The sequence below is a fragment of the Heterocephalus glaber genome, unplaced genomic scaffold, assembly GCF_053883595.1.
Source record: "Heterocephalus glaber isolate CG9 unplaced genomic scaffold, H.glaber_assembly_v1.0 deba00001550, whole genome shotgun sequence".
NCBI lineage: Eukaryota > Metazoa > Chordata > Mammalia > Rodentia > Bathyergidae > Heterocephalus > Heterocephalus glaber.
This window is the reverse complement of record NW_028258343.1, coordinates 5,009,192-5,021,794: the sequence shown is the minus strand read 5'-3', so window position 1 is coordinate 5,021,794 and position 12,603 is coordinate 5,009,192. Positions and strand designations below refer to the sequence as shown.

Genomic DNA, 12,603 nt, shown 5'->3' with positions numbered 1-12,603 from the left:
GGGGTCTCCCTGAGTTTCTTCTTGATTCTCAGAAGCATCTTATGCAAGTTCTCACACCTCTTTCAAATAAGTATGAAGCAGCCTCTAATTCCTATATATTTATTTGGGGACAGAAGCCCAATATCACACACTGCGCTCCTGTGATGGAGTTAATACCAACCTGACAACAGGGAGAGGCGGCCAGGATGTCATAGGTATACATTGTGCCCAGCTGATGCCAGCTGCCATCCCATCGTGATTTGCACTTGATGCAGATGATCTTGTGAACTCCTTCTAGGCAGTCCACACACACCGCATACAGATGCATGAGCCTCCCTGTGTATAGAAGACACACAGCTGAGAGTGGCCATCATGGAAATCACATATTATTTCCACAGAAGATTCTGAAATGCTCAGTCTATCAATTACAAGCAAACATTTTATGATTTGAGTAACTACAGAAAGCATAAACACTAGTTACCACACATCCCCAAGCTAATGATGGATTACTATTATCAACAGGACATGGACTAAGTTGAAGCTTACTAGAAAATGCGGGCTGGGGATTTAGCTAAGTGGCACTGTGCCTGCCCCGCAAGCACAAGGTCCTGAGTTCAATCCCCTGTAGGAAAAAAAAAAAAAGAAAGAAATGCTTGTTTCAATTTACTTCACAAAGAGTGCTGCCAGGTTTATATAATATGTCCATCCACATTCAAATAACAAAGCCACACAATTATACCTAAGTGGATGCACACTGAGGCGATACTCTTAAGTGAAATAAATAGGACACACATGTATAAATACCAAATAGTTTCTCTAGTGTGAGAAACTGAAAGTGTAAATAAGGACTAAATGTATAATAGGTAATGTGAAATAGGAAGAAAAGGGGCAAAGGGAAAGGAAGTGGGAAGGCTAGGGGAAAGGATAGAAGGGAATGGGATTAATATGAGAAAATGGAAAAATAGGAACAAAATCTTTGTAAATAGGGAGGAATGGAGGGGTTGAAGGGAGGGCTGGGCAAGGATGAAAAATAAGAACCAAGAGAGACTATGTAAAGGTGCATATTTCCAATGATGAATATACAATATAATATACAATATATAGACAATACAATATACAATATACAATACATATATATACATATATGTATACAATATATATATACATATATATGTATACAATATATATATACAATATTGTATACAATAATATACAATATAATGATATTGTATACCTAAAATGTACCAATGATTAGAATGAATAATCGATAATGCAAAATAGGAAGAAAAGGTCCAAAGGGGTAGGGGTAGTGGGAGGGGCAGGGGAAAGGAAAGAAGGGAAAGGAAAACTGATGAGAAATAGAAAAAATGGAAATAAAGTCTTTGTAAACAGGGAAGGATGGAGGGGGTGAAGGGAGGGCTAGGAAGGGGGAAAAAATAAGAACCAAGATGCATCATGTAAAGGTACAATTCCCAATGAGAAATATAATTGTGTTGTATACCTACAATGTACCAATAAAAGAATTTAATAAAAAATTAAAATTAAAATTAAAATTAAAAGAAAAAAACAAAAAAAAGCCACACAAGCTCAGAAACAGCCAGTAATCAAGCAGGACCCCTGCTCAGAAGTCTATGTGTGATATACAGAAAGGGAACCAACATTGATCTCACCCACAAGTCTGATCATAAAAACATTGAAAGTCTCGGTATTAATAGCCTAAAGTCAGACCATAGCTAAAAGTACTGTGCTAAATGTTCTTGTCCCCAAAATTGCTCAGCTATCACATTTAATTTAGGAACAAGAATTATATCTGGTTATTATTTGTAAGTGGTTTGTTAAAAAGTTCAACATCATCTCTTTTTTTGTGTGTGTGGTACCAGGGATAGAACTCAGGACCTTATTACCAGGTCACAACCTCTTGGGCTGGGGATTTAGCTCAGTGGTTCTGCCGCCTGCCTCGCAAGCACAAGGTCTCGAGTTTGATCCCCGGTACCAAAAACAAAAAAACAAAAAAAAAGTCACAACCTCATTCTTTCATTATTTGTCAACATCTTAACACTTATAAAGGACATCCTGATTTATATGGAAAGGTCCGGGTTCAAATAATTGAGACTGTCCAGGACCTGCCTGGGAAATATATGAAAGCAACACTGCTTTCCATGTGGACACAGGGAGCTCCGTTGTGCTAAAAGCACTGTCACCAGAACACATGCTCCCAAGTGGCTTTGTGTTCATAATATGCTACTCTCTGCCTAAGTCAGACAATGAGTTTTCACAGTTCAGTGGTAGCCAACCTGCTCCTTTATCCACTGGAAAGGCATAGGTCCTCAGATGAAACCCTTTTATTGTATTTGAATGACTCTCTCCATCTTTGAGGGCAGAAACCATATCTCATTCATCTATGTAGACTCAGTGTCCACATATCTGGAATGTGGAAAGCACTCTCTTCAGCATGTGCTGCATGAAAGGGTGGTATCCTCAAAGCCAAACGCATTACAACTTCGGGGGCCTCTATGTTTAAAACAGGAACAATGATAAGAGCTTCCTGGAGTACTGCCCCACTCTGCTCTAGGACACTGAAAATACGGTCTCATGTGCCACACCCACTCTGAGTGGCCTGGTGCCACATTAAAAAACCAATCCAAGTATCCAGGAGCCACTTTCTGGTCTCCCTCCTAGACTTACTCACTGTAATTCTCAAGCATCTCGTTACAATAAGCTGCTGAAGGGGAGGAAGAGCAGTAATGTAAGTCAGGTGTTGGTAACAATGACCAAGAGGATGAAGACAATAAGTAACTTTTTACTGAGTGCTCACCAAAGGTCTGCACTGTGCTGTTGAGCTCTAGTTGAATCACTTCATTTAATTCTCATCCCAACTCTAGAAAGCTGGCATGATGGTTAGTCCTACTTCAGAAAGGGGGAACTGAAGCTTAGAGTTTGAGTACCTTGCCCAAGTTCACAAAGCAAACGAGTAGCAAAGTCCAGACTCAAATTCACGTCTGACTGTTAACCTACCGACAAACTCTTGGAAGGCCTGCCCCACATTAAGTCTCTGGATTTACTTTCAGTTACTATTATACATGGTACTAAATACAGAGAATTTTGAATTTCTAAACCCTCGGACAAGATTTTTTGAGTTCAAACAAAAAGCGGCCCCCTAAGAGAACAATCACTTGCTCAGAATGGTAAAGAAGTTCAATAAAATCTTAGTTAGATCAATTGTAATAAAGTACTTAAACATTTTCTCAGAGTGAAAGTCTCAGAACAGAAGCTGGAGGTGAAATAAGAGGAGGTCACAGAGGGGTAAAGGGCAGGGAAAGGGAGTAACAATCCACAGAGTCCACCACCGAAAACAGAGACAGCATTTTACAGCATGTGATTAACTGCAATCTGGAATCCTGTGGCCTGGAATGTCATCTTCCTACTGGAGTTGAAAATGCTTTAAAGAAGGCATGGCTGGGACTCTGTGATGGAAGAAACGATTTGCACAAGCTTGCTATAAATAAGGATCACCCAGTCTTCTGTGAGATGAAGCAATAAAAACACCATTATGTGACCAAGCCCTCACCTGTGGCACTGATGACTTCTCTGGTCCTGATTAGAAAACCTCATCTCCACATTTTAAAATTCTCAATACTTTTGTAATACACACCTAACAAAGCCATTAACTAGTTGTGAATGTTTACATATTCAGGTATGTGCACACATACAAGTATCTTGGGCCTAATTTTTACCTCTTTCTCCATCCATTCCTTGACTGGTACCCTCAAGACTGGGCCTGGCATTCTGTCTTATCTTCTTTTGCTTTCTATTTTCTCCTCTTCCACTTTTATGATTTAACCATAACCATAAAACAAACTCTCCAATGTTCATTCCAACTGCTTATTTCTAACAGTGTTTCTGACATCTCCACACAAGTCTCAACATCTTTTCTAACCCAACAGACACAAATGTCCTCATCATCTTTCCCCCTAAAACAGATTCTTCTCCGAAACTTCTCTAAGCCTGTCTGTGACACCACCACTTATCTGGTCTGATGCCAAAGTTTACCAACAGAGCCTCTGCATCCTCAACATCAAGGGGTCCCCAAATCTGTCATTTTCCTTTAAAATAATCTACTGCACACATTTCAGCCTTTCAATTCCCTCTGCCACTATGCAGCAGTCTCTCTGGTTCTGGCACACAGACTACAGAAATAAAGTTTCAACTCTGTTTCTAGGTCCCAACCCTTTCAAACAGCTTTTGGGGAACACAACTGTGTGCTTTTAAAAAATGTTTAAAATCCTTCAATTCATATTCAGAAGGAACATGGCAAAGTCCATACTCCACGAACGTTTCTATTCCTACCTAAACACAACTTGTCCTTTTTCATTCAACCACCATTCCTTTATGTAAGCTGCGCCATTATCTCACAACTAAGCATGGCTGGACCCTCTGCTTTTCAAAATCCAGCCCACCTTATGACATATGCCAACCAAGCCAAAGTGGACCCTTTCTCCTTAGAAATTAATATACATAATATCCACATTACTAATTCCACATGTGGTCCTACATACAGCCTTAGGCCTGATAAAATTAGTCACATTCTATAAAAGCATCTTGTGTCCTAAGATTATAAACTGAGGACAGGCAAGAACTGAAATTACCTAGCACATGTATGAAATCAGTAAGACTAACAAATGGACTATGTCAAAGAATCTATCACAATTAGAAAAAGAACACTACTCTCAAATACCCTGTCCATGGATTCTCATTCATGCTCACAAAGAATGGTTCAAGTTTTTAGATGGAGAAGTAAAGGTATTTCCACTCACTTCCTTCTAAAATTACCAATGAACAGGATAAAGAACAAGAAATACAAACTGCATATTCTATGAAACAACTGAAGTACCTACAACCCTGAACCAAAATACAAGGTCAGAAAGTAGATGGAAGTGGTTTGGCACTGAAATTTGAAAATCAACAGTGGGTAGGATGGAGTATGGTGCTGAAAAGGAAATAGTGGGTGTAGCAAGTCACAAACAACCAAAAGGTTTATGCACCTCTTTCATCAAGATGCAATGTATGTGAGCACCCTTGGGACCTGGGCCTCACGACTTATGCTGATGAACACCTCATAGGAGTGATGGAAAAGTCTCGGCTTAAGCTTCCAGAGAGACCCTGCAGCTTCCACTATCACCTGGGAACTGTCTGAGAATGTTATGTAAGAAAGCCCAAGCAGAACTCTCACAAACTATTGGGAGAATGTAAATTAGTACAGCCATTATGCAAAACTGTAAAGAGGCCCCTCAAAAAATTAAAGTTTTACTGATTACCTGATAACAATAAAAGATTTGATACTCCATATAAAAAACATTTAAAATCAGACTACCACACAATCTAGCAATCCCACTCCTGGGAATATATCCACAGGAACCAAAATCAGTGCGTCAAAGAGATATCTGCACTTCACTGCAGCATTTTTCACAACAGTTAAGATATAAATCAACCTAAGTGTCCACCAAGAGATGAATGGATAAAGAAAATGTGTTACATTTCCATATACAATGGAACATGATTCCTCCATAAAGGATGAAATCCTGTCATTTGTGGCAACATGGACAAACCTGGAGGATATGATATTAAGTGAAATAAGCCAGACACTGAAAGGCAAATACCATATAATCTTATTCATTTGGGTAATCTAAAAAAAGCTGATTTCATTGAAGTGCAGAGTAGCATTGTGGCTACCCAAGGCTGGGAGGGGAGGGGCAAAGGGGGTGGGAGACTGGTTTATAGATAGAAACTTACAGTTAGATTAGGAGGGGTTAAGTTTGAGTGTTCTATTGTACAGAAGAGTGACCATAGTTAATAGTATCACATAGTGCAGTATTTTTCCAAATAACTAGAAGAGATGATTTTGAATGTTCTTACTACCGTGACGAAATGATAAATGCACAAGGTGACAGATATTCTAAACACCCTGGTCTGATCATTACTCAGTGTATACATGTATCAAGACATCACACTGTACCCTGTAAATGTACAAATATTATGCATCCATTACAAATTTCGAAAAGCACAAAACTAGGCTAATGGAAGATGAAAGACAGGGAACAGAGATGAGACAGTCCAGCTGAGGCCCTGAGGCCACCAGTCCATCACTGTTACATGTGTGTATGAGAAGCCATCTTGACCAAACCACCACAGAACTGGAAGAAGTACTTAAACCATCACTGCACTTAAGTTCTGGAATGTTCTGCTTTATAATAAAGGCTTTATAAATATGAGGAATTAGGCAAAACTCTTAAAATGAATGAGACTTTGACTCAGGTCCCTTTTCTTTCCTTTTTGAGGACGTTGTATTCCTCAAATAAGAACAGTATGCTATTAAAAACAACCCTTAAGGCTCTAGAACAGAAATAGATAAAAAAATAGATGAGCTGAGAAACATGCTGGAAGCCATGAACGTCCAGCATAAAGAAAGAAATTGAAACCATGAGACAGATTCAAACAGATATTCAGAAGATTAAAAATTCCATTGAAAGTATACACAGCAGATTAAGGGAATGTGAAGATAGAGTATCAGATATAGAAGACAGGATTGCAGTTAAGGACCATGAAAACAGAGATGTCTTAAAAACAGTAAGGGACCATGAGAAATCAATCCAGCAGCTGCTAGATGATCCAAAGAAGAATAACATAAGATTCATAGGAGTCCATGAAAAAACAGGAGAAAGTACAATTGACATAAAAAAACTGTTCACAGAAGTAATAGTGGAAAACTTCCTAGACAGAGGTGGAGAATTAGACATACAGATAAGTGAGGCATATAGAAGTCCAGCTAGCCATGATCAAAAAAAAATCTACACCTAGACATATAATAGTCAAGATCCCAGAAACCCAACAGAAGAACAAAATCCTACAAGCAGTGAGAGAAAAGAAACAAATCACCTACAAAGGAAAGCCCATCAGAATCACAGCAGACTTCTCAATACAAACCCTCAAGTCAAGGAGAGCCTGGAGTGAAGTATTTCAAGCCCTAAAAGAAAATAACTTCCAGCCTAGACTGTTGTATCTTGTAAAATTAGCTTTCAAAATCAATGGGGAAATTAGATACTTCCACGACAAAGAACATCTGAGAAGTTTCATGAATACCAAACCAGAAGTCCAAACAATTCTAAACAATATCCTAGAAAAAGACAATGAAGGTCACAACTCCATGAGGCCCAACAGAGGGAAGCCACCAGGCAAGGTAAGAAACTAAAGGGAAAGGGGAGGAAAAATAAGAAATAAAAGACCCAACAACAGTAAAACATCATGACAAGGATGAGTCAATATCTATCAATTACAACCATCAATGTTAATGGCCTCAATTCACCAATCAAAAGAAACAGACTGACAGAATGGATTAAGAAGCAAAATCCAGGAATATGCTGTATATAAGAAACACACCTAACTCAAAAAGAAATTCTTGGACTGAAAGTAAAAGGATCGAGAACAGCTCTCTATGCAACAGGAACCCAGAAAAAAGCAGGGGTAGCAATCTTATTTGCAGACAAAGTCGATTTCAAACCAAAACTAATTAAGAGAGACAAAGATGGTCACTACATCCTTGTGAAGGGAATAATCCAATAGGAAAAGATGATAATCATAAATATTTATGCACCAAATACGAATGCCCCCAACTATACAAAACAAATATTAATGGATATGAAAAACCAAATAAGCACTAATAAAATTGTAGTGGGGGACTGCAATACCCCACTATCACAAATAGACAGATCATCTAGACAAAAAATTAACAACGAAATTCTAGAACTGAACCAAGCTATTAAACACATGGACTCAACAGAGGTTTACAGAGTGTTCCACCCCACAAAACTCAGAATACATTCTTTTTTTTTTTTTCAGAATACACATTCTTTTCGCCTGCACACGGATCATTCTCCAAACTAGACCACACGCTAGCTCATATGACATGTATAAGAGCTGAAGTTACCCCTGTATATTATCAGACCACAGTGCAATAAAATTGGAGATCAATAACATAAGAAACCTCAAAACCCCTACAAACACATGGAAATTGAATAACACTCTCCTGAACAACCAGTGGGTCATAGAGGAAATTAAAGAAGAAATTAGACAGTTTCTACAAGTAAATGATAATGCCAGTACAACATACAGGAATCTATGGGACACAATGAAAGCAGTTCTATGCTAGAAATTCATAGCAGTGAATGCCCATATTAGGAAAACAGACAGAACTCAAATAAATAACCTAATACAGAACCTCAAGCTCCTAGAAAAAGAAGAGCATAACAAACTCAAAGCTCGTACAAGAAAGGAAATTATAAAGATGAGAGCAGAAATCAATGCAACTGAGAATAAGAGAACGATACAAAAAAATCAATGAATCAAAGAGTTGGTTTTTCGAAGGAATATATAAAATCGATAAACCCTTAGCCAACCTTATCAAAAAAAGGAAAGACAAGGCTCAAATCCATGCAATTAAGAATGAAAAAGGTGAAGTCACAACACACCCAGCAAAAATGGGCATCTGAAATGAACAGACATTTCTTAGACAAAGAAGTAAAAGCAGCAAATAAATACATGAAAAAATGTTCAACATCACTGGTCATTTGAGAGATGCAAATGAAAACAATGCTGAGATTCCACCTCAGCCATTCAGAAAGAATGGCTGCTATCAAGAAATCAACCAGTAACAAATGCTGGTGGGGGTGTGGGGAGAAAGGAACCCTTCTCCATTGTTGGTGGGAGTGCAGACTGGTGCAACCACCTCAAAGAACTAGGGCTAGAGGTCCATTTGACCCAGCTATTCCCCTGCTGGGGATCTTCCCAAAAGAATTAAAAGAATCATACCACAGTGATATATGTGCACCCATGTTTATGGCAGCACAGTTTGTAATAGCTAAAGCTTGGAAACAGCCCAAGTGCCCATCAACTGGAAACTGGATAAAGATGTGGGTTTTTTATAAAATGGAGTACTACTCAGCCATAAAGAACGAGAAACTAGAGACATTTATATCTAAATGGATGCATTCTGAGGCCATACTCTTAAGTGAAATAAATAGGATACACATGTGTAAATACCTCTAGTGTGAGAAACTGAAAGTGTAAATAAGGATTAAAATGATTAAAATAAATAATCAATAATTTGAAATAGGAAGAAAAGGTCCAAAGGGGTAGGGGAATTGGGAGTGGAAGGGGAAAGGAAAGAAGGGAAAGGAAAAATTATGAAAAAAGATAAAATGGAAACAAAGTCTATGTAAATAGGGAAAGGTGGAGGGGGTGGAGGGGGTGAAGGGCACACAGGTAATGGGGAAAAAATCAGAACCAAGATACATCATGTACAGGTACAAGCACCCAATGATAAATGTAAATCTATTGTATACCTAAAATGTATTGAAAGAGGAGAAGGAGGAGGAGGAGGAGGAGGAGGAAGAGGAGGAGGAGAAGAAGGAGAAAAAAGAACCCCTGGAGGAGGGGAGAGACTTCTACAATGAAAATTACAGAAAAGTGAAGAAAAAAGTTGAAGTCATTAGTAAATGGAAAGACCTCCCATGTTCATAGATCGGCAGAATTAATATTACTAAAATGGTCAAATTACCAAAAGTGATCTACAGTTCAATGGAATTCCAATGACATTCTTCACAGAAGTACAAAAAAACTATAGTAAAATCCACATGGAAACACAACAGCTCAAGTAATCCTATGCAAAAAAGAGCAAGGCTGGAGGCATCACAATACTACGTAATTTCAAATTATATTACAAAGCCACAGTAACAAAACCAGAATGGTAATACTACAAACACAGACATACAGACCAATAGAACAGAACAGGGAACACAGAAACAAACACACACAAGTATAGCCATTTGATTCTTCACAAAGGAATCAAAAACATACACTGAAGAAAAGATAATCTGTTTAACAAATGTCCTGGGAAAACTGTATATTCATATGCAGAAGACTGAAACTAAAGTAGAACCTTCTCTCACCCTGTTAAAAAAAAAATCATTCAAAATAGGCCAAAGACATAGGTGTAAAACCTGAAACTTTCAAACTGCTAAATGAAAACATAGTGGAAACACATGAAGTCACAGGTATAAGCAAAGACATCCTGAACAGAACTACAATAGCATAGGAAATAATAGCAAAAAATCAACAAATGGGACTATATCAAATTAAAAGCTTCTGCACAACAAGAGAAACAACAGAGTGGAGACTATAGAGTAGGAGAAAGTTTTTACCAGCTACTCTCTGACAGAAGATTAATACCTACAATATATAAATAACTCAAAAAAAAAAAAAACCTAAAAAAAATCAAACAGTTGAATCCAATAAATAAGTAAAGACACTTTTCAAAAGAAGTACAGATGGCCAATATGGATATAAAAACATTCAACTCTATTAGGGAAATGCAAATAAAAACTTCAGTGAGATTTCTCTTACTACAGTCAGAATGGCTATCATCAAGAATACAAAAATGAATGAATGAATGAATTCTGGCAAATATGTGGGGAAAAGGAACCCTTCCTTCATGGTGGTAATACAAATTAGCACAGCCACTATGGAAATCAGTAGAAAAGTCTCTTATAATATTTAAAAACAGAATTACCATATGACCCAACCTATACTACTCCTTGGTATATACCTGAAGGAATTAAAGTCAGAACATTATAAGAATATCTGCATAACCATGTTTACTGCAGCTAATTCATGACAGCCAAGATATGGAACCAGCCTAAATGTCCATCAACAGATGAATGGATACAGAAAATGTAGTATATATACATACAATGACATATTATTCAGCCATAAAGAAGAATGAGATCAAGTCACGTGCAGGAAAATACAGATCTGGTAATCATGTTAAGTGAAATAAACCAGACTAAGAAAGACAAATATTGCATGTTTTCCCTAATATGCAGAATCTAAAAAAACTGACATGAAAGTAGAAAAGAGACTTATATTAGCTAAGAGCAAGAGAATAACGGGGAGGGAAGTATAAGGAAAGGTAATAGAGGGAATGGATATGATCAAAATACACACACATGTATGAAAAAACCACATTGAAACTATTTTGTAAAATTAATAGGCACTAATAAAATATATATTTTTAAAAGAGTCCTTGGAAATTAAAGTATAATAATAGAAAGTCAAGGAAACCTTTTAGAAAGCAGAATAAAGAGGTGAACGACGGGGCCAAAAAATTATACTACATATAAACATTCCTTGACGAACTAAGAGAATAAACCAACAAAAAGAAAGTATGGGATCTAGAAAACAAGATTTAAAAACACAAGAAAGAAACAAAGGCTTTCCTAGAATGACAGCTCGAGTACAACAGGTCCTAAGTACACCAGGACAGACAGGAGCAGGGAGTAACAGGCTACATAAGGGGCACTTTCATAAGAAAAACTTTAAAAATGCTGTCAGGTACACGAGAAGGATTTTAGAAGGTGGCTTGTAAGCTGCTGGAGAATGAGAGCAACTAGTCAAGGTGTTTTTTTTGTTTTTTAAAAGAAAAAAAACACAACACAAGAGAGGCTGGGGCACAAGGATCAAAAGCTTGAGTCCCACCTGGGCGACTTAAAAGACCCTATCTCAAAATACAGAATTACAAAAAGGGGCTGGGGATGTAGGTCAGTGGTACAGTGCCCTTGGGTTTGATTAACAGTATCATAAACAAACAACGAAAAACTTAAGCAGAGCTGGGGATGCAGCTCAGTGATAGAGGACTTGCCTAGCATGCACGAAGCTCTGGGTTCAACCCCCAATACTACCAAACACAAAAACAAAAACAAAAAAAAATAAGCACATGAAAACATGAAGAAATTAACTTCAATGAAAACAAAAGGTGACCTCAAATGTACTTTCTCTATAAGAGGAAATATAACTATACATCTTGGCTCAACACTAAATATTTTACATACAACAGCAGGACATGGATTCAACTAAGAATTGTTGTGTCCTATCCTGAAAGAAGGGGAATATACAATCACTTAAAAGCCAGTCAATACATATCTAAAATTAGAGAATGAAGATACAGGGTTTAAAATTATGACATTAAAACTCTGAATCGTTAAAAATTTAAAGTGTCTCTGGGGACTAAGAAGAAGTCAGGTGGAGATACAGCATTTTCACGACAGGCTTTTTAAGCATACTTTTAAAGTTATGAACATGTTATATATCATGCACATCAGCTTTAAGAAGTTCGGTAGTTTTATAATAATTACCATATTTCACACCTGTAATAAACAACCCCTACCGTTCAATTTATGGCTGAAATGTGCCCAAGATCTTCCACATCATCCATAAAAGCTTACCCACTTCCCATCACCATCACCAAGGTAATGTCTGAGCTTTTGATAATCCTCCATTTTTCTCATCTTTCATAATTTCAAAATTAACTGCAATTATTCTGAAAACATATTGGCCCTTCCTGTCCGCTACTTACCTTCACTGCCATATGTATTAAAGAAATACACAAATTGTCGGGCACACCAAAACAGGATTCAAAAGCAACTATTTTTCAGCAACAATTACGCAATTTCTTTTCCTAAATTTCCTCCCAATTATGAAAAACTGCTCTTTTCAAATTAGAGCAGAACAAGAACA

The 12,603-nt window shown here is 37.4% G+C and overlaps 1 protein-coding gene across 2 annotated transcripts in view; it reads right to left on the bottom strand.

The window, feature by feature from the left end:
• Heca (HECA ribonucleoprotein granule regulator) overlaps positions 1 to 12,603 on the bottom strand; it is a 51,184-nt gene that overhangs the window by 4,682 nt on the left and 33,899 nt on the right. For both annotated transcript variants that reach the window (XM_021259335.2, XM_004846055.4), the window contains exon 3: positions 161 to 315. In XM_021259335.2, coding sequence (XP_021114994.1) covers positions 161 to 315 — 155 coding nt within the window. The remainder of the gene's footprint in view (positions 1 to 160; positions 316 to 12,603) is intronic.